The following is a 20,227-nucleotide window of genomic DNA, read 5'->3' on the forward strand; positions in this document are numbered from 1 at the left end:
GTTTTAACTTGAAAATTGCATATAAGGAGACTCAGAGAGTATGTAGGAATATACAAGTTATCTATTAATGAGATTACACAATTGTTTCCCTCTGGCTTTTATTGGAAACCACAGACATCATGCCCTAAAAATACTGGCCAAGACCATACCTGAGACCTCAAAATGGGCTGTTACACACCTGTTGCCATACCTGTCTTTTAGAAGAATTGGTGACAGTGATAAAGACATAAAAAGAAAAAAAAAGTTTGTTGTTTCTTCTGTTTCTATCCACATCTGCCTCAATCTTTCCCATAGCCATTTGAAATGTAATATAGGATAGCTTGCTTTTTTAAAAAGAGACATAGCATACCTTTTGCAATGAAACAAAATAATATAAACAAAAACCCCACAATAAAACAACAGAAGCCTCACCATACTTCAGGTTGTCTCTGAGTTCAGAGAAAGAGAACAAATAAAGTCTAGCATTTCTGTGCATTGAAAACATCATAGAAAAGGGCAAAGAAAATCAAGATTTTAGGGCAGTTGGGCTTTTGTTTTCTTTCTGGCAGTTCCATTTCCTAAAATTGATAACTATAGTGCATGTGATTAGTTTACTTTAGAAGTTAGTGTGGGACTTTGGTATGCTGATACTGTATGTGTTGGTCATTTTGTATAAAATGTTTAAATTCAGAGAAAAAAGTTTTCTCATATTTTCAAGTGCTTCAAAACTATGTACATAAATTATTATTATTTTTTTTAAAGATTTTATTTTTTCCTTTTTCTCCCCAAAGCCCCCCGGTACATAGTTGTGTATTCTTTGTTGTGGGTTCTTCTAGTTGTGGCATGTGGGACGCTGCCTCAGCGTGGTCTGATGAGCAGTGCCATGTCCGCGCCCAGGATTCGAACTAACGAAACACTGGGCCGCCTGCAGCGGAGCGCGCGAACTTAACCACTCGGCCACGGGGCCAGCCCCAATTATTTTTAATTAAAATGAATTTTTCACCTATTCATTAAACTTAAGGACTCCTACTCGGCTATACCTTATTAACTGAGATTGTTACTGCAGGTACATGAAGGCAGTGCAGTTGAATTTCTTAATATAATTAAAGTGCTTCATTAATACATGAAATCTTCCTTATAGTTAGTCTATATTAGTGACGTTTTACTTTATTACCTTATATTCATGTTTACAGCAGCAAGAGTGTTTTAACAGAGGGCTCATTTCTGTTATGCGCTGTTTTCTTAACTTCTTTTTCATTTCTCTAGTTTGATGGTGAAAAAGAGGAATAAGGTTACATTTTCTAAAAATTAGTTATTAATTGATTAGGATGAAGTCATGATAATGGAAAAAAGGTTTCTTTTCTCCAATACTGGAGATTCATATTTAGCATTGTGTTTTAAAAGTCTGGTCCTTTGGCCTTCTGACATTCTTGTTGTTAACGTTGCTGCTTGTATAATATAAATATCTGAAACATTAAAATATCTGAAAAGAATTTTGTAAAGTGCTTTTATTACTATTTAATAGATATGGAACAGTTTATAGATTAAATTTGCTTTTTGTTCCCACTCTTTTTAAAAAATTAATATGGGTCTTTATTTTCCCCCTTGAGTCACTTTTTAAGACTGCTCAACCCAAATCCTTCCTGGAGTGCTGACAGCAGTGGATATGAACCTCAGACCCCACTTCTAAGACCTCAAGAACCAGCTTGGGAAATGGGTTTCTTCTTCAGGGTGTCTGTGAACTATGAGTAACCTCGGGAAGGACATTTGAATGTTGTGTGACCTTTGTGGCTGTTCTTAGAGAGGCTTGGAGGAGCGAATGCCGTCTTGTGGGCTCCACTCCCAAGCCCCCCTTCCTGCCCCTTCACAGGCACTCAGGAAAAGGCACCACAGCCCTCCCCTGCCCAGAGCTCCCCCAGTGCCCACAACGTGGTCATGAGCACAGCTCTGGGTAGCTTTTTCTTTTTCTTTTTTGGCCTCTCTGGGTCTACTGAATTTAATGTTCCTACAGGTCATCAGGAAAGTGATCTCTTTCTTTTTAATTTCAGCAAGTGGAGAGGCGAAGCACAGGGAACAACGGATCAGACCATACTGAACTCCCTTGGAGTGACTGAGATCCGTGGAGGATGCTGGCTGCCAAGTGGCTGAGGAGGCCCTCACTCTAAGGTGGGAAAGCAGGTCTCAGCGGGACAGCTTCCTCCACTCCTCGGCTCACCATGGCCTCCACTCTCTGGCTGGACGGCTGACGTGACTGTGTGCCCCAAGTGTGCACGTTGTGGGACTGGGTGCCGTCCCAGGTACTGCCTGCTCTCAGGGTCTGGGAGCAGGGCAGGTGGGCATCAGATGCTACCAAAAGCTGGACAGGGCAGAGCGATGGACTCCGACAAGCTAAGATGGAAGTGACCTGAGGCCTCGTCCAGGTGGTTTCCTCTTGACAGGACAGCTTAAGAGTTGGAGCACAGGCTTGTCTGGGGAGCAGTATGCAGGAAGCTGGTTTTCAGGCCACAAATGCTTTCACAGGTGAGAATCCTCCACACTTAAATGTAAAGTTTATTTTAACTCTTAGTTGATAGGTAATAAAATACCAAACAGCTGTATTAAATGAATGTACATTTGCATTTATGAACTGAAGGCCATACAGAGTCAAGGGGCTCAGGCTGCCATGGTGACTGATTTTCACAAAATAACAGCTTGTATTCCTTCTCTCTAAAGAGGAATTTGAAGAAGCATTTGACATCTTATGATTTTGCTTCTCTTGAGTAATAGGGCACACCCAATATCTTGAAAGTCTCTTCTCTAAAGGAAATGTGTCATTTGCAGGGGATGTGATTTTTCTTTACATAACTGGGAAGACTCTCTGAGAGAATAAAGTTATTGCTGATGATTAACCTCTCCCTCCTCATATTCCTCAGAGTTATTTGTGTGCAAATAGTAGTGGGGTAGCAACTCTGCTGAACTAACCTTGCAGTTAGAATCTTTCTCCTATAAATGATCTCATGGAGAAGCCTGGTATCACTGTGTGACAGTGATATGACCCCTGGCTACCAGTTGCACGCGTTGCAGGGAACCTCTCAGTCTGGCTGGTGCCCCAGAGCCATGGCCCGAGACACAGGGGCTTTTGAATTTGGGTCCTGGTTCTTTGTCTGCTTCACTTAATATCCCAGGAAGCCACTTAATCCTTCTGGGCCTCTGGCTCTTCACTTGTAAAATGGAGGCTGTGAAGTTGAACCCAGGGAAAACATTTTTACATAAAGAGGGGTTTTTTAAAAATGAAAGGTGGTAAAATAATCACAAGAAGTGACCATATTCTCTGGTCTTGTGAGTCCTAAAAGTTTGCAGCTTTTCCAGTTTTGTGGAGAGAGCAGGTCAGGTTGTTGGGGTGTCTGGAGAGAGGTTGCGGCTCAGGCTGGGGAGCCACATAGACTTGACTTGGACTCTGCCTTCTCCACTGACTAGGGCTCTGCCCCAGGACAGTCAGTGAGCTCCTTTCTGTTTGTCTTTGCTCATTTGTAAATAAAAATAGTCATGTGCAGCTCTCACAGTGTTGCTCTGAGGAAAAACGAGACAACATATGTGAGATGCTGAACACAGAACATGATGCTTTCCAGACCTTGGCGGTTTCTGATGTGGCGTCGCAGTCTGGAGCCAGGTTGCCTGATCCAGTCTTTGCTGCTCCGTGTGCTCCGACCTTTGAGCAAACTCCTTAGACCTCTCAGTATCTGCATCTGTAACATGAGAGCCTCCATCCTGGGGCCTGTGCTGGGGAAGGTCCTCCTAGGATGATCATGGCCCATTGAAAATGAGTGAAATTGCTATTTAAATGTCAATTCAGAATAGTACATGAAGCTGAGCTCTCTAGAGCCATCTTCAGACTCCAGCCTGGCTGGCTGGATCTTCCCTTATGTGGTACACTTCAGCTGTTTCAGTCACATGAGCTGTTACTTCATGAAATGTCATCTCCCCCTCTGGGCATGCAGGGCCATGACAGGAAGTACCTCTGTGAAGTGGCCAGGTGCACCACCCTTCACTGTCTCTTCCCTACTCCCTGGGAGACAGCTGGAGGGAGAGAGGCATTGAGGTACATGGGAAGAAGCTTTTATTTATTTATTTATTTATGTTTGTTTATTTGTTTATTTGTTTGTTTTCCCTCCCCACAGCCCCAGTACATAGTTGTGTATTCTAGTTGCAAGTCCTTCTGGTTCTTCTATGTGAGCTGCTGCTATAGCATGGCTACTGACAGATGAGTGGTGTGTTTCTGCGCCTGGGAACCAAACCTGGGCTGCCAAAGCGGAGTGTGCTGAACTTTAACCACTAGGCCATCACAGCTTGCTCATGAGGAAGCTTTTAAAAGCAGTTCTGAGAGGAAGAGAGAATGAGAAAAGGGAAGGAGGATAGGATGGGACAAAAAGAACCTGAGGAAGAGCTACACAGGATTCAAAATGTAGATTGGACTAGGCCCCATGCTCCCCAGCTGTGTCATTGCCCACTGAGGGCTGAAAAGCTCCTGCAGTTGTCGCCTCCTCTGCCTGGCTGCTGAGCCTCCTGCCTTAGTGCCAGTACCCTCTTGGGCAGTTAGCCCTTTAGGGGGACCTGACCAGGGAGTGGAGGTGGTGTGGGAGGGATTGTAGGCACAGTTTCCTCACCATCCTGAGCCTGGTGCTGGTCCACTTTGGCTCACAGTTAGATACTTGTGTCCAGTCCTCACCACTCTTTGGGGTGCTCTGCAACTCCTCTGCCCTGAGGGAAAGAAAGCCCCCACTTCATCAGGATCCAAGGCTGCCCTGAGTCTGGGGCCTTGGGACAGTAGACTCTGAGTAATGAAACCCCCTAGGTTTTGCCTGGAGAATTTGAGGTAGTTAGGACAGTGCCTGGTGCATTAATTAAGGCCCAAATAAATGGCAGCTGTTGTGATGACTGTTACCACCCTAGTAGTGGGCAGTGCACAGGGCCCTGCATCACCTCCCCACGCACATGCTCTCAGCTACCGTCTCAAAGCTCTTCCCCAACCCATATTTTCTTAATCTTCTTTTAACTCAAAGTTTTCCCAAGAACTCTGTTTCCTTACAAATTTGGCCTCCTCTCAGTTGCATCAGCCTGAATAATAATCATACTACTACTAGTAGTAAAATAATAACCATGGCTAATAGAGAACTTACTGCGTACTTTACCTGTATTACCTCTGTCAGTCTTCACAACAACTCTGAGGCCAGTGTTGACGTGCTGGTGTTGCTGGTGCAGGGGGCACACGCAGAGTAGCCAGGAGTTAGATTGAGCTGGTGGCCTTTCCAAATCTTCTAGCGCTGTGTGCAATCTTGGCTGCACATGGGGGTCACCTGGGAAGCCTTACTGCTGCCTGGTCTCACCCTCAGAGATTGAGATTTAATTAGTCTCTGCATTGCCTAGCCCTGCTATATCAGGACCTGCATCCGAACAAGATCCTGAGGTGCTCAGTGCATGTGAAAGTCTGGGAAGCACTGAGAGCCAGCACTGTGTAGAGAGTGGTGTTTAAAGGGGAGGGGTGGGTTGGGAGAGTCAATTCTTGAAAAAAGGAATTGACTTGTCCCATTCCTTCAACAGGGATGATCGAATTCACTAATGTGCCCATTCTTAAAAGAAGATGTCAAGTGTTAAATATTAGTCATCAGAGCTGGGCATACAATGGTTTTAGCTTCCCAATATCTTTGGGAAATAACCAGTGGTAAAATAAAGGAGGTGTAAGTACCTGGCCTTCTCTAGAGGTGGATCCCTGTGGACTCGGCTCATCATTTTTATTCTTTGCTTGCTCTTCTCATTTTTCTTTACCCACAGAGTTGGTAGAAGTTACTTATGGTGTAGGATGAAAGAGCTGATCCTCAGTCCCTGCCCCAGCAGCTGGGTAAAGCTGTAGTCTTAGATGGAGGTGAGCAGGAGGCTGGTGCCCACCCCCTTAGTTGATTTGCTGTTCTTATGTTTTCTGACTTTAGTCTTTTCTTATCCCAGGGCCACTAAAAATGCTAACATCTTAGTTTCTCACTGATTTTACTGATTCTCTAGGTTAATGGAAAGGAGTCTTGCTTTAGATATCTTAAATAGTGAAGGAGTTAAAGCATTTTTCCTTGGCTTTAAATCTTGTTTTAAGGCAAGACAAAAGTCAGTACACAGTTAACCATACCTTCACCTAAAAAAATTTGTTGGTTTATGAGGGCCGGCCTGGTGGTGTAGTGGTTAAGTTTGCGAGCTCTGCTTTGACACCCCAGGGTTTGCGTGTTCAGATCCCAGGTGTGGACGAGCATACTGCTTATGAAGCCATGCTGTGGTAGCATCCCATGAACAAAAATGGAGGAAGTTAGCATGGATGTTAGCTCAGCGACAATCTTCCTCGTGCAAAAAGAGTAAAATTGGCAACAGATGTTAGCTCAGGGCCAATCTTCCTCACACACACAAAAAGAGGTCATCAGAGCACTTAAACAAAAAAGAAAAAAATTTATCAGTTTATATTTTATGTTCTAGTTCTCTTGGTGGTGGGGCGGGGGTGGGGTGGGGGGGGCAGGATTCCTATTTAAGAAGGGCCTAGGAGCTACAGTCTGGCTAGGAGAGAAGGCTAGGAGACTTGTGTGAAGCTGTGTTTGCATGGCAAGCCCACTGCTTGTTTGGAGTATGTGAAATTACCGTGACAGGTGGTGGAAGCTTGGGCCACCTGTGTGGTTAGAAGTCCTGTGTTAAATCCTACTTCCTGTGTGAATGTAGGTATACCCACATGGATACATATTGCAAATTCACTTTCCTAATTAGGATATTCTTAGGCTAATCTTTGCATACAGGAATTGATACATTGTTTGTAATTTTCTTAGCACATGTAATTTAGAAATAATTTTAATTATTTAGATACTATTTTATAGCAAAAAATGTAATTTTCCCCTTTTACAAGTAATACCTGCTTATTGTAAGAAAATTTGGAAAGTACAGAAAAGTCAAAAGAAGAAAAACAATTACCCATACATAGTCTTGCCATATGAAGCTTTCCACTGTTAACATTTTGGCTTGTATCCTTCCAGTCTTTTCCTGTGCAAATTTCTTCTCACATAACTGTGTTAATAATATGTATTCAATTTGATAACCTGGTCATTCTCTTTATATTACATTATGAGTATTTTCTTTACAAACATGATTTAAAATTGCTGCATAATATTCTTTTATATATGTTTACTTGAATTTTAAAATTCTGCTCTTATTGTTGGACATTGCAGTTTTTGACTGTTTTGCCTTTATAGATAATACTCTCATGAACACCTTTGTGTAAAAAGCTCTTTTGTATATTGGGTTATTTCCTTAAGATAAACTCCCAGGAGCAGAATTATTGGGTCAAAAGATTTGAACTTTATTAAGGTTCGTGATTGAATTTCCAAAAAGAATGGTTGGTCTTAACTTCTGAGACTGTGCTGATCTCAGTTTCTTCCGGTTGCCTGTTTACAGTTGCTGTGGCCTGTCTCTGCCATTCAGCTGTGAGATGGAGCAGCCCTGCCTGCCCTGTGGTGTGTCATGAAATTAATGCATGTTTATGGCGCTCTTTGCAGCAGCTGCTCTAAAGGCTACCTGAGTGCCAGGAGTTATGACGACAATGCTCATATTTCATTTGGGCAAATGAAAAGTCAAGCATCCTAAGTTTACTGTTTTTGTTCTTTCAGGCAGTCTCTCTGCCTGGCTGTAGTTCACTGAGGTAATGATGTCGATGGATAGACTCCAGCAAGATAAGACTCATAAAAACAAACCCCAGTGCCTGTGGGCAGAGAGAAATGGGAATACTTCCAGACTGGATCAGTCATCTCTCCATTGAAGCGTTACAATGGTGATGGAGATTTCGTCTGACATTTACTCAGGTGACTTGCAAAGCAGCCTACGTGGTATTACTGTGTACATCCTAAAGAAATTGCTGGTTTGAGATTCCGCCTCTCCCCTACCCCCAATGCCACCTTTAGATACCATAAAGGTTTACACAGTTAGGTTCCTTTGGCTCTTTGAATCCTTTCTTTCAATGTTAGAAAAAACATTTAACCTTGGATAACTAGATAAATGAGCTAAATTCCTGTAGGATTTACAAGTCTTTCTCGTGAAAAGGATAATCAGACCTAGTTGTTAAATAAATTTAGGTGATTTCACTCATAAAGGAGAAGGATGAGAGTTGATTTAATAGTCTTCAGATATCTCAAAGAGAACTATTTTATGGATGCTGGTGACCAGGTTTTCTTAGCCACTAGTGACCAAAAAGGAAGAATCACTTAAACTGAGTTGTTGCGATGCCGATTTTTCCTCCATGGGATTCTTTCACACTAGCAAGAGTGCTGGGACTCTGCATGGGTGGATGTGGCCTTACCTGGACATGTGACCGAAGCTGCACTGTTCCCAGGGCTCTAAACAGCCCCGAAGGATGCTGACCCACCCCATTCCTACCACCCAGACCTTCAGCTTGTTACTCATCCCTACAAGCTCGCATCCGTGTGCTACCCATGGGTGATCTTAGCTCTCACTTTCCAAAGTTGCCTGGCAGATGCTTGTTTTAGGAGATATTGAGAGCTGTTTCTCAATAAAAGGGGTAGGGATACATTCATGGCCAAATTCTGGAAGAAGAAATTTAGATTGGTTTCTTTACTGTAGAACTTTTCAAGTCTTTAATATGACACTGTGCAATATAAAGGTCCCAAATGGCCAGACAGTGGGCAGCATTTCCCAAATAATAAGACCTTGATGGCTCTTTAGAAAGAAAAACACAGAGGGACAACTCCCCACAGCATGGTCTGTGATGTTGCCCCCTTTCTATCTGCAGTTCAGGAGTCCCTGTCCTGCTAGTGCTGGTACAGCAGTTCCCTAGTGGGACTGCTTTTATTAAGCACATTTTTACAGAGCTCTTGCCAGCCATATGTAAAGTGTTGCAGATGAAAGGAATGTAATGAGGCAGTCTGTTTTCCTGCCTCTATTCTCTCCCCTCTCTAGATCTGCCAATATCATTGCTTCCTAAAAAGAGTCTAGACTCCTCAGCCTGGAGTTCAAGGCACCCTGGTGTTGTCTTCCTTCTTTCTCTTGCTGGGACTGAAATTCCAGACAAACTGGATCCCTTTCTCATCCCCAAGTAGTTTCTGCATTTTTAAATATATTGATCCTTTTACTAATACTTTTTTTATCTTTCTTAGACTCTGTCTTTCCACCGTCTTCCTCTCTGTCTTTCATAATCTATGAAATCTTTTTTTTTATAAAGATTTTATTTTTTCCTTTTTCTCCCCAAAGCCCCCCAGTACATAGTTGTATATTCTTCGTTGTGGGTCCCTCTAGTTGTAGCATGTGGGACGCTGCCTCAGCGTGGTTTGATGAGCAGTGCCATATCCGTGCCTAGGATTCAAACCAACGAAACACTGGGGCGCCTGCAGCGGAGCGCACAGACTTAACCACTCGGCCACGGGGCCAGCCCCAATCTATGAAATCTTTTGTGATATGCACAGAAGCCTAGATGATCTTCCCGCTTGCAGTTTAATAGATGTAGAAATGATTGATAATGGCTTTTTGTAAAATCTTGCATGCTCTTGCATGAGGACAGTTAGGTTTACTAAGAGAGCCATCAGAACATACTGTGGTGTGCGTGCTTGGTTTTTACGTTGCCCCATCTAGCCTGGCATCTGGTCCTCAGTTACAAACCTAACCCTTATTTAATAACATTTCTTCTGTGTGTAAATAATACAAAATTTACATTTTTTTCTAATAAGCGCCAAATGCATCTCCATTTTCTTCCCTATAAACCATTCTACACTCTTTCCAAAGTTTTCCTTTTGCGACAAATGTGATTGTTTTCTTTTTTAGAGGCATTATGGTAGCCTAATGTCTGAGGAGTGTCGATACCCATTTACAATAAGGACAAGACATAATTTCAGTGTTGCCTGAAATTGTATTTATTTTAAGGTTACATAATATATACCACATAAAGATAGTTATAAACTCCTTATTTTTGTAGCTCTTAAATAGCTATAACATCAAAACAAATACAGGAATTATAAAGTAAAAAATATTCAAATTACTATTTGTTCTGACAGATGCTTTTGTTTTGCTAAAACCTTCCATTTCCCAGCTCTTTTTATTTATGAGCAGAGTATCCTAAAGGGAGACTCAAATGTTAAATTTACCACCAAATGGAGCCCTTTAGCTCTGGAGAAATCAGAGACTTATGCAGAAAGCAGGTGACTGCTTTGACCTGTGGCCTCTTGAATTTCTTTCTTGGGTCCTAGACCCTTGATGATTGGTGTGCAGATATTTCTAGAATCCTTCATTTGGACTGTTGTGCGCTTACCATTGTAGGATAAGCTCAGAGGCCAGAGAGGACGTGGTTTCCAGCAGGAGCAGCCCATCCTGGGTACTCCCTTCCCCCCAATTCCTGCTCTATGATGTTGACAAGTTAGCTAACCTCTCTGAGGTATACTTTTTACAACACTAAAATGGAGATAATAGTAAGTACTTAATAGGGTTTTGGTAAGGGTTAAATGAAGTAATATGTATAAAGTATCAAACACAGAGTCATCACAGGTCACGGATGTGTGCCTCGATGGGCCTAAGATGGAATCACAGGTCTGCATCTGTGCATTTCAGGACACTATGTTCAAATGTGAAAACCAAGAAATGGAATAGAGGAAATAAACACATTTAACATTGGGGTGGGTGTTTTATGGTTCCATTTTAAAATTTTACCCAACAGCAGTGACTATAGTAATATGGACGTTTTTTCCTCTCAGCTGGCTGTGGTATTTTAGAATGTTTCCAGAGCATTGTAAGGAAGACACTGCTCGGTTCCAGATGCAGGATGATAGCACATGGTCCCACACACCTTTAGGCAGCGTCTGGGCTCCAGGCTCCTTTGTATCAGGAGTAAGATGGGAAACCATGCTGGTCTTATCATCCAAACTTATTTGTTTCTTTTGTGATAAAATTTCAGAAAATTAAGGGTGTTTTCCTTGCCCTTTTGGAATTATGCTATCATTGATCTCAGATATGATATTTCACAGAGTTGACATAAGGAATGAAGATTAATTGTCTGCCTTGCCAGGTGCTTTCACATATGTGATCTCATTCAGTCCCTGTAACAGCCTTCAGAGGTATGTGCGTTATCCCAGATTTATTGGTAAGGGAACAACACGGGCCCAGAGACAGCCTGCTCAAGGCTACATTGACTATTTGGCTGCAGTGCCAGAGTTGAATTGCAAGTCTGTCTGCAGTACAGCCAGATCCTGGTGTCTCCCACTGTGCTGCCTCAGTTCCTTGGAGCACGTGGGAGAGCAGATAAAAACAGGCATTTCCTTCAGACTCCAATACAGGGTGAGAGGGACATACGGAGAGACAGATAGGAAGTTGAAGTTCTAAACTGAACTTGCATATTAAGCATTTGTTAGATAGTGTTGTCTGTGTTGTAAGTTGGAAAATACAGACTTTTACGTGTCTACTTCTTAACATAACCTCACCAGTTTTTATGTCATTCTGCTTTTGCAATGCTTAGGAGTGAAAGCAAGAATGAAGCATGGTGGTGATGGTTGCACAGCCATGTGAATGTACTTAGTGCCACAGAACTGTACACCTAAAAATGGTTAAAATGGTAAATTTTATATCACATATATTTTACCACAATAAAAACAAACAGTTATGAGGGGAAAAAAAAAAAACAACCCAGTACTGTTGAGCTTATCAGAAGAGCTCAAATTTGAGCATGGGTCTTGATAGAGAGAAGAAGGGGCAGAAAGACATGTGGGGAGGTGAGAATAGTTGTGTGTGTGAGGAAGAGCGAGGGTCTCTGGCTTAAGGGCAAGTTTGGCACGAGGTAGGTGTCCCCACAGTTGGACATGCTGATGAACTGATACTCCATTAATATTGGTACCATGTTTGTTGGGAGGAGAGGCCGAGTTTGAGTGAGCTGCTGGTGTCCCACACAGCCTCTGCACTGCTGGCGATAAACATGTGAATCCCACTCAGCAAAGTGAAGACCCTGCAGGTGAGCAGCCCCTTTCCCTAGAACGCAGTTTAACAACCACCTGTTACTACTTGGGATTCACTTCCCGTACAGAGTACTAATCATAACGTTGCTTCCAAGCTCATACTGTGTGCTCGTGCAAAGAGATGTGATAAATGCAGTTTCCCCCAAGTCTTGATATTTGTAAAGATATTTGGGGACCCCTGTACTGTGTTGGTGCTTGGTATAGATTGGCATTCTGGGTGACTTCTTGACTGGCATGCCCTGGAATCTGATTCTCCATGGATGGGGTTAGTGGTGAGGCTAGAGATGTTGAAAATGTGAGTTTAAGCCAGGAAATCCTGGAAGGCTGCTTTCCATGGGGCGGATGGGACTAGAACATTGTGGTTTCTTGGGGTTTCCTTTTGTTGTGACTTGGGCTGATGCATGGCCTCCCTGGCTATCTTGTGTGGCCTGGCAAGAAGAGAGGAGACTTACAAAAGAGAAGGTGCTCTGTAAGCTGCAGGAGACTCTGCTGTGACCACCTCAGGAGTATTCAGCCTAACCAGGGAAGGAGCTGACATTCCAGAAACATCACAGACACAAGGCAGCTGTCACTCAGAAAAAGGTGTTGATACAGAGGCACCTTTCCCTGTTGCTGGTTTAGAACCCTTTGCCCCTCCTGCCTCGTGCACCTCCTTGTGTAATATTATTTGAGTTCCTTCTTGTTCTCATCCCTGCCTCACACCAACTTCCAGCAGCTGGTGCTGTGTATCTCTTTCTAAGTCTTCCAAGTTGGTCTTTGGCCTTGGACTCTTAGACGCAATTTCCTTGCTTGTGCTGTGAATTCTAGCTGCTCTGTGTACCTAGTTCCAGGTATCACGTACATCTTCTCATCCTGGCTCACTTTGTGGAGACGATCCTCTGATAGACCCAGGCCAATGCTTGTACCAGGGAGCGCCATTTCCAAGGTAGGAATGTGTGGACCACACTGGTCCTCCACATCCTGACCACCGCTCCCGCTGTGAGTTATCTTTGCCACTTAAGCTATCAGCCCCTTTTCCTATCTGTTAAACACCCAGCCTTGGCCTTCACTGGTTGCCTTCTGCTGTTTTGCAGTCTTGACTAAGTATAATGTGAATACATGTATATGGTTCCTCATCCCTGCCTCCTCAGGGTGAAGGTTATGAGAGAGAGTAAATGGTACTAATTGAAAATTACGATGTGCCAAGCAATCTTCTAAGCATTTTATATATAGAAGCACTTGACATATATGATCTTATTCAAGCCTCAAAACAATTCGATAAAATAGGTGCTATTATGAAGCCCTTTTGACAGATAAGGAAATTGAGGCACAAGGTTAAGTCAAGGTTACACCTCTGGTAAGATGCATAGCTAAGATTAGAGCCTTCACCCTCTGGAGTCAGCACAGATGACTGGACTGTGCCTCAAATGTGGTGAAGGTCAACTTTTGTCAGGAGGTGTTTCCCTTCCAGCCTCTCAGTGTCCACAGAGACCTGGGATCTAAATGACACTCTAGGAGAGGTGGTTTAGCTCATGAGGAAATGCATATTACAGTTGTATATTTAAGAAAACTTGGGCTGTAAGGACATTTTTTGACAGAAGATTGATAAAATTGTAGCCTGTATGCAAACAGTGGTTTCCAGTATGTGGACGTACAGCCCTGTTTACCTTCTCTAATTCTAGGCTCAGCTAGACCACACAGGAGTGTGTCTTGTCACTGTGATGGTCTTTCAGAGTGTCTGGAAGTAAGCAAGTATGGAAGCATTAGAACACCTGTGTTTCTTCCTGTATTATGTTGTGTACAGCCAGGTGTTGTTCAACAATCAAGCTGGTATATTTTCAGTATAAACCTTGTTTCTCACAAGGTCTTTTTTTCTCTTTGAAAAACATGAACAATGAGAAAAATTCCAGTTATTTGGATATTTTGGCTTATAATCTAGAATGGAATAAAGATCTGCCTTCCTCATGCTTCTGGTTTGCTCTTGCCTCATGGTGCTCCATTCAGTGCTCAAACATTGGGCAGCAGCTCATAGGACAGGGAGGAGGTTTATTTGGACCTGGAGTATAAAGATTCCAGTTCACTCAGAGAATGCCTCTCATGGACATACAGCAGACTGCCCCCCCCCCCCCCCCCCCACCGCCCTCGACTCACACACACAGAGCCATTTCTCTGTGCTGAGAACATAGCATGGATAGGAGAGGGTGGGCTTGGACTCATAAGATCTAGATTTTTATCTAAGTCCTGCTGTTTGTTAGGGGTGGGATCTAAGTGAGTTACTTAATCTGGATCTCAGGGTTTTTTCCTATAAAATAGGAGTCATGTTGTCAACCCCATATGGCTATAATAGCTAAAGAGATAGCTGAAAGCTATGTGAAGTGCCAGACCAGGCTGCTAGTTTCCCTCCATAGCATCCCTGCCGTGCTGGAAAGACCCAGGAGCTAGGCTATGAAGAACCCTGGAATCCACAAAGCCTTGATGTGGAGACAGGCTCAGGCAACTTGTCCGGGATGAAGTTTCTCCAGCTGGGCCCAGGCTTCCTCTGTGCCTACCTTTAGTCTTTATTTCATGTATCTGTAGCACATTCACAGAGGGTAGGTGTGAGCAGAGAGGCAAGTTACAACTTACACCTAGCCATGCGGCTGTATGTGGCTAGTCCTAACACTGTGTTGGTGGTCAGGATGCTGGGACCTTAGGCCATAATGGAGTGAGGGGATTATGGATGGATTTGATGGTTAATTCTGTCTCTGTCCTGCCCTTCTCTGAGTTTGTGATATGGGAAGTCACAGTACAGAACCTACTGTACAGTCTACACGTCTAGTGTTTCTTGATTCAGTTTTTTTTTTTTTTGAGGAAGATTAGCCCGTCCCTAACATCTGCTGCCAATCCTCCTCTTTTTTGCTGAGGAAGGCTGGCCTTGAGCTAACATCCGTGCCCATCTTCCTCTACTTTATATGTGTGACACCTGCCACAGCATGGCTTGCCAAGCAGTGAGTAGGTCTGCACCTGGGATCTGAACAGTTTGTTGCCTCCCTTGTGGTCCCCCCAGGGCTGCCCTGCTCGAGCCCTCTGTCTACCTTGGGATAGCGCCCCCTCCTTCTCTCTCCATTTCCTGTCATTTGCCAACATTGTTGTCTTGTTCTCTCAAGAAGCTTGCCTCTTGGAAGGCAACCTGAGTGGCGAGGGCACATCAGAGCACACTGGAATGGTGGACACACAAGCACTGGGTCTGGCCTGCTCTTCTACCTGGGAACTATGCACCTTCATAGACGTTCTGTTTCTCTGAAACCGTTCTCATCCGTAAGATGGGACATGTATAAATGTACACTTTCCTAGGTGCTGATACAGAGCCACATTTTTAAAAAAGCACTTGGAAAGTGCTTTGCAAATTTTAAAATGTTACACAGGAGTTAATAATTCTAATAATGATGTATAGATGCCAGAGAACCCTTCTAGTCAGAGTATTTCCTTATGGAAAGGGTAGCCAGGTGTCCCCATGTATGCCTGTTGTACAGTGCTCCCTCTCATTCTCAAAAAATGTCCTAGATTGGACCATCAATTATGTATATGATCACTTTAGTTATGGCTGATGCCCTGACCAAAGGAGTGACTCTTTTCTGGCTCTGAATAGTGACAGGAAGCCTTCCTTGGATCGTCTTCACACTGTACTATTTCTGCAACGGCTGTGTGTAAACATGGCTTTCAGATCAATAGAGGTTTTCTGTTCAGTGAAACATTTGCAATTGGAAAATAAACTCTGCAGCAATATGGCACGGTGTAAGGAATGCTCACCTCACAATTGGGTCAGCCCTCTCTCCCCACCAACTAGCTGTGTGGCAGTGAGAGTGGATGTCCACTTCTATCTTTCAGGTGGACGCTACCTCCTTCATGGGTCTGTTGTGAGGGTTTAATGAGGGCTGTCCAAGTTCCCAGCGAATTATCTCGCTCCAGTTCATGTACATGCAAGTAAATGTTAATTGAAATTAAAGTTTTTTGTTTTATTAAATTTAAGAATTATACACAATTATCCACTAAATAAGTATGATGTTTTTGCTGTTAAGTATGATGAACTGCTGAATTTGGTGCCTAGTCATGAGTGCAGGGGAGAGATAGCTGAGGGGGAAACTTCAGAAGTTTTTACTGATGAATGCTAGAAACTCATCAGTTTGTTTTTTGTTTTTAAATCAGTAGAGGCCTTGGTCTCCACTTGCACTATGAGTGAATACCTTGTCTTTTGGGCTTCACTGAAGCACTCTTAGTGGTGTTATTTGTTTATTCTTTGTCTCTCTGTTTTTTATCACCTGCTCTTGGCCAGGGATGGAGGAGCAATGAAAATTAATTTGGCGTTTCTCCTAACCTTAGTATCCTGTTTTATTGGGAGAGATAACTAATTGGTGTGGACAAAATAGCTACAACATGAAGCAGAGGATTCTGAGTGCTAAGGAATGCACCAATGAAGCACTCTAGGGTAGCTGGGAGGCAAGCTCCTGGGGCAGCTTAGGAAGACTTAGCTGAGCCTGGAGCCCAGGGAGGGAGATTCCAGGCAGCAGAGGAGAGAAATTGAGGCGGGAGTAGTAGAGGCGCAAGTGGCTCCTGACCAGGAGTATGTGGAAGCAGGTGGGCAGTCAGAGTGAGGGTATGGCGTTTATGTGGAGGTGAGTAAAGAGCCTTTGAGGGTTTCAAGCTGGGGAGTGATTTGATCAGAGCTAGTGTCGTGTCAGCATCCTGGGGAGAGCAGAGGTGGCTGAGGCCAGGCAGAAGGAAGTTTGTGCTTGGTCATAGATGATGCTCAGCTGAGCAGCATGTTTTTTAAATTCCCTTTCACCTTCCCCCTTGATGTTTCTGGGCAAGGCTCGCTGGTTTTTTTTGTCTGTTTATGTCAAAGACACACGCTCTTTTCTTGAGCATTAAGAATCTGTTTCCTATTGCTCAAAGCCAGATGTATGGCTGAGAGATTTATAAACACCTGTCAGTATCCAGAGAGTGGGAAGAGGGGTTGTGTTGATTAAGGCAAAAAAAAAAAGAGTTAAGATATGTACATCATAAATGTAGTTTTACCCCAAAAGTGGAATAACCTGCAAATAATAAGTTGCCTAAGTTTAACTGATGGAATGTTACTTTCTTGCCAAAGAGTTGCGTTGTTTTAAAAGCCACTGTGTGCTTTTCATCTGGTTGTAGAATTCAGATGGCTGGGAGACCACAGTCAACTTGTGAGATTTGCTCAGCTTGGTGTTTTGGAAGAAGAAATAAGAATGACTAAAACCAAGTTGTGATTGATATTCACCTCATTTTATTTTTCTGACAGACTTTGTGTATCTTCCTTAGAAAGAAAATGATTGCCAAATGAAGTTATCAAAATATTAGAGCCTCTCAGCAGAGCGAAGAAGTACATCTTGAAGAATTAAGTAACATCACCTCATTTCATCCACGTTAAACACTGCTGTATAAACCTCTGATGATGAGGCTGTGCCACTAAGTCAAGACCAAATTCATCCATTCCATTCAGAATGTTTGTTGAGCTTCTAGTATGTGCCAGGCACATACTGTATGAGGTGAGCCCCCAGGGGGCGTAAAGCCTGAGAGAGGACCCAGACAGGGGAGTAAACACTTACCATCACTGCGACCATTTCCAGGGCGCTGTAAGGCTTAACAGACACCAGGGAAGGGCTTTCCATAGGAAATGGCTTATAAACAGAGATCAGAAGTAGGACTTGGCCAAATGAGGGAGTAGGTAGGGTAGGAGGTAGTCCCAGGAAGTCTGGAGAGCAGTAACAACAGCCCAGAGATGAGTGGGGAAAGCCTGGGTGGTGGCTCCATCCTTCCAGAGCTTAGAATTTGCATGTGGGTGGAGAGAGATGAGGTCGACTGATGAGCAGGGCTGATACAGTGGCGGTGGCTGTGGGAAGGAGGGACGTGAACTGAGAAACAGTTTAGAGGTAGGTTCTGTTGAATGATGATTGACTGGAAGTAGAGCGTGAGGGAGACGAGGAGTCAAAACTAATGCTAAGATGTCCACTGAGGCACCTAGAGGACAGGTGAGTGACGTAGGTAATGCAGAAGGAGGACATGTTGTGGGGAAGACCTCAAGTTTAGTCTTGGATGTATTGAGTTTGAGGTGCTTGAGGATATCATGATGGTGGAGATGTCAGGCATGCAGTTGGACATGAACTGGTGTATCCGTCTTTAATCAGGGCTGGATGTGGAGATTTGGGAAACAGCAGTTGTAGCTGGTAGTACTGTCTGTACTGCAAATACCTACCTCCCCTCCTCACAGCAGACTTTTGGGGAAAGGAGCACATTTCACAACCCTTCTTCCTCTGTGCATACTGATGCTGCCTCTCTGCCCCCAGCACCTCCCTTCTCATCTCACTTCGCTCTGAGCTCCCCAGCCCCTGTGTCTGCCACAGGGAGAGCTGGACTACTGCCCTCCCTCAAAAATGTTTCTGTACCGAACTATTCTTGGCGGAGGTGAGGCCAGCTTTGCTGAAGGCTGCAGATAGCCAGCAGCAGCTACAGGATAGGAGACAAAATTTTGGAATGAACACATAATGTATGAAATAAGACAATTTACAGAGTTTGAGAGAAAAGCAAAACTAGCGTTCTTTATAGATGATCCTCTCCTGGGGACAGCCTGCTCCTGCTCTTTCTTTCCTGTCTGGAGGTCTGCCCTGTCTCTATCTCTTCAGAAAGAGAGCTCCTTCTTGCTTCACAGAGCCCTCCCCTGTAAACCTCTGTCGTCCTCCTTTCTAGGAAAACCCCACTTCCTACTCACCTGTCTTGCCCTGGGATCCACTCCTTTCCCTCATGGAGCAAGCTGCAGGACACATGAACCTGATGTTACATGTAACATTGCTGCCTGGTCCGTGGTGGATGGGGCCCCGGAGTGTATTTTCCTTTGAGGATTCTGGGCCAGTGTGAGCTGAAGCTGTATCCCCATCTCCTGAATCTTTTCTTCTTCTCTGGTTGGCTTCTCTACACATGTACACACACACTCACACATCTCCTGAGGACCCTACTTTTTATTTGCTGGAGCCAGTAAAGCCTGTTCATAGACTTCAGCCCACAGGGGTCTATTGCTGCACATTATCACATGATTCCTCTTGTCTTCTCCTGCTTCCAGACCATGCCCAGAGCCCACTGGCATATAAGAGGTGGAACCTATCACTGGGCTTTTCTGAAAAGGGGTGGTCTACTCCATGTGTACACTGGCCTGCCGCAGCTTCAGATTTAAAGGTGGTTGTTCCTTTATCTTGGATCACATACAGCTTCATTTTATTTCCAGTGTTTCTGCATGGAAGCAACTGGGATAATTTTCACTGGGTAATAATTGAGGCCAAGAGAGGGAATGCAATTTTGGAGAGATGGTATATAGCCCAAGAAGAAAGAGGCTTAGGATAGAACGGTGTAGAAGACGGGCATTAAAGGACAATGCAGACATGGAGGGCACAGCTGGAGTGAGGGGGCCGTCAGGTGTCAGGACATGGCCTGAGGGGTCAGGAATGGATGCATGCATGGGCAGTGAGCGATGGGGGATATGTGAACAGCTTTGTATAACGAAGTCTGGAGAGGGGGGAAGGGGCTAAAGGGAGAGCTGGGTGAAGAAGGATGCAGGCAGCAGACTGCCAGGGAATACACGTTAAACAGATTAAAATAGACTAGTGGGCAAAAAATGGATGGGATGGCCAAGGCCAAAGCCATTGCCCTCTTCATGGAGGAGTGAGGGAATGAAGGTGAATTCAGTGCAGGGTCCTGCTGCCCAGGAGATCACTTTGGGGTCAGGTAGGGTCCTGTCTTGCCTCCTGGGTCCAGAGGAGGATCCGCAGGGGAGCAGAGTGGCTGTGGAATGGAAATGAAGCCCATCCCTGGGTCAGAGGGAGAAGCAGCATAAGATCTAGACTTGAAAGCAGATTCTGGGAGTAACTAAAGACTCCGGAAGTAGAACCAATACTACCCCACATCCTCATAAAGTCCGGGAGCTCTTTTGGCAGACAGGCAGTCAGGGCTGGAGCAGGAGAAGGAATTCGGTATGGCTGCTCTGTGTATTATGCCAGCCCAGGCTATTCTTGGCTAGACTTTAAAGTTAGCAGAAAGCTGCCTCTGCAGACTCGTACATGTGCATGCCTTTGTTTCTGGGCCCCTCCATTTAACTCCCAGCCCTACTGTGTCTGCCCCTTTGGAGAATTACTAAAGTTCTCTTAGCAAAACTCCAGTGTTACCTGGACCTGAACTCTGAGGGCTCCTAAAGTCCACTCCTTAGTTAGGAACAGATAAGG

General features: G+C 44.2%; 1 protein-coding gene across 41 annotated transcripts in view; it reads left to right on the forward strand.

Moving 5' to 3' along the window:
* Nucleotides 1-20,227, forward strand: part of LDLRAD4 (low density lipoprotein receptor class A domain containing 4) — a 428,527-nt gene that overhangs the window by 156,013 nt on the left and 252,287 nt on the right. For 24 of the 41 annotated variants that reach the window (XM_070513506.1, XM_070513504.1, XM_070513524.1 and 21 more), the window contains one exon: nt 2,028-2,499. The exons of 7 other annotated variants lie outside the window; for them this stretch is intronic. In XM_070513506.1, coding sequence (XP_070369607.1) covers nt 2,460-2,499 — 40 coding nt within the window. In that variant the 5' untranslated portion in view covers nt 2,028-2,459. Of the gene's footprint in view, nt 1-2,027; nt 2,500-7,643; nt 7,836-20,227 lie in introns of those variants that run through there. 10 more of the 41 variants (XM_070513515.1, XM_070513502.1, XM_070513518.1 and 7 more) reach the window with 2 other exon arrangements.

This window comes from Equus asinus, chromosome 7 (genome assembly GCF_041296235.1).
Source record: "Equus asinus isolate D_3611 breed Donkey chromosome 7, EquAss-T2T_v2, whole genome shotgun sequence".
In the NCBI taxonomy this organism is placed as follows: domain Eukaryota; kingdom Metazoa; phylum Chordata; class Mammalia; order Perissodactyla; family Equidae; genus Equus; species Equus asinus.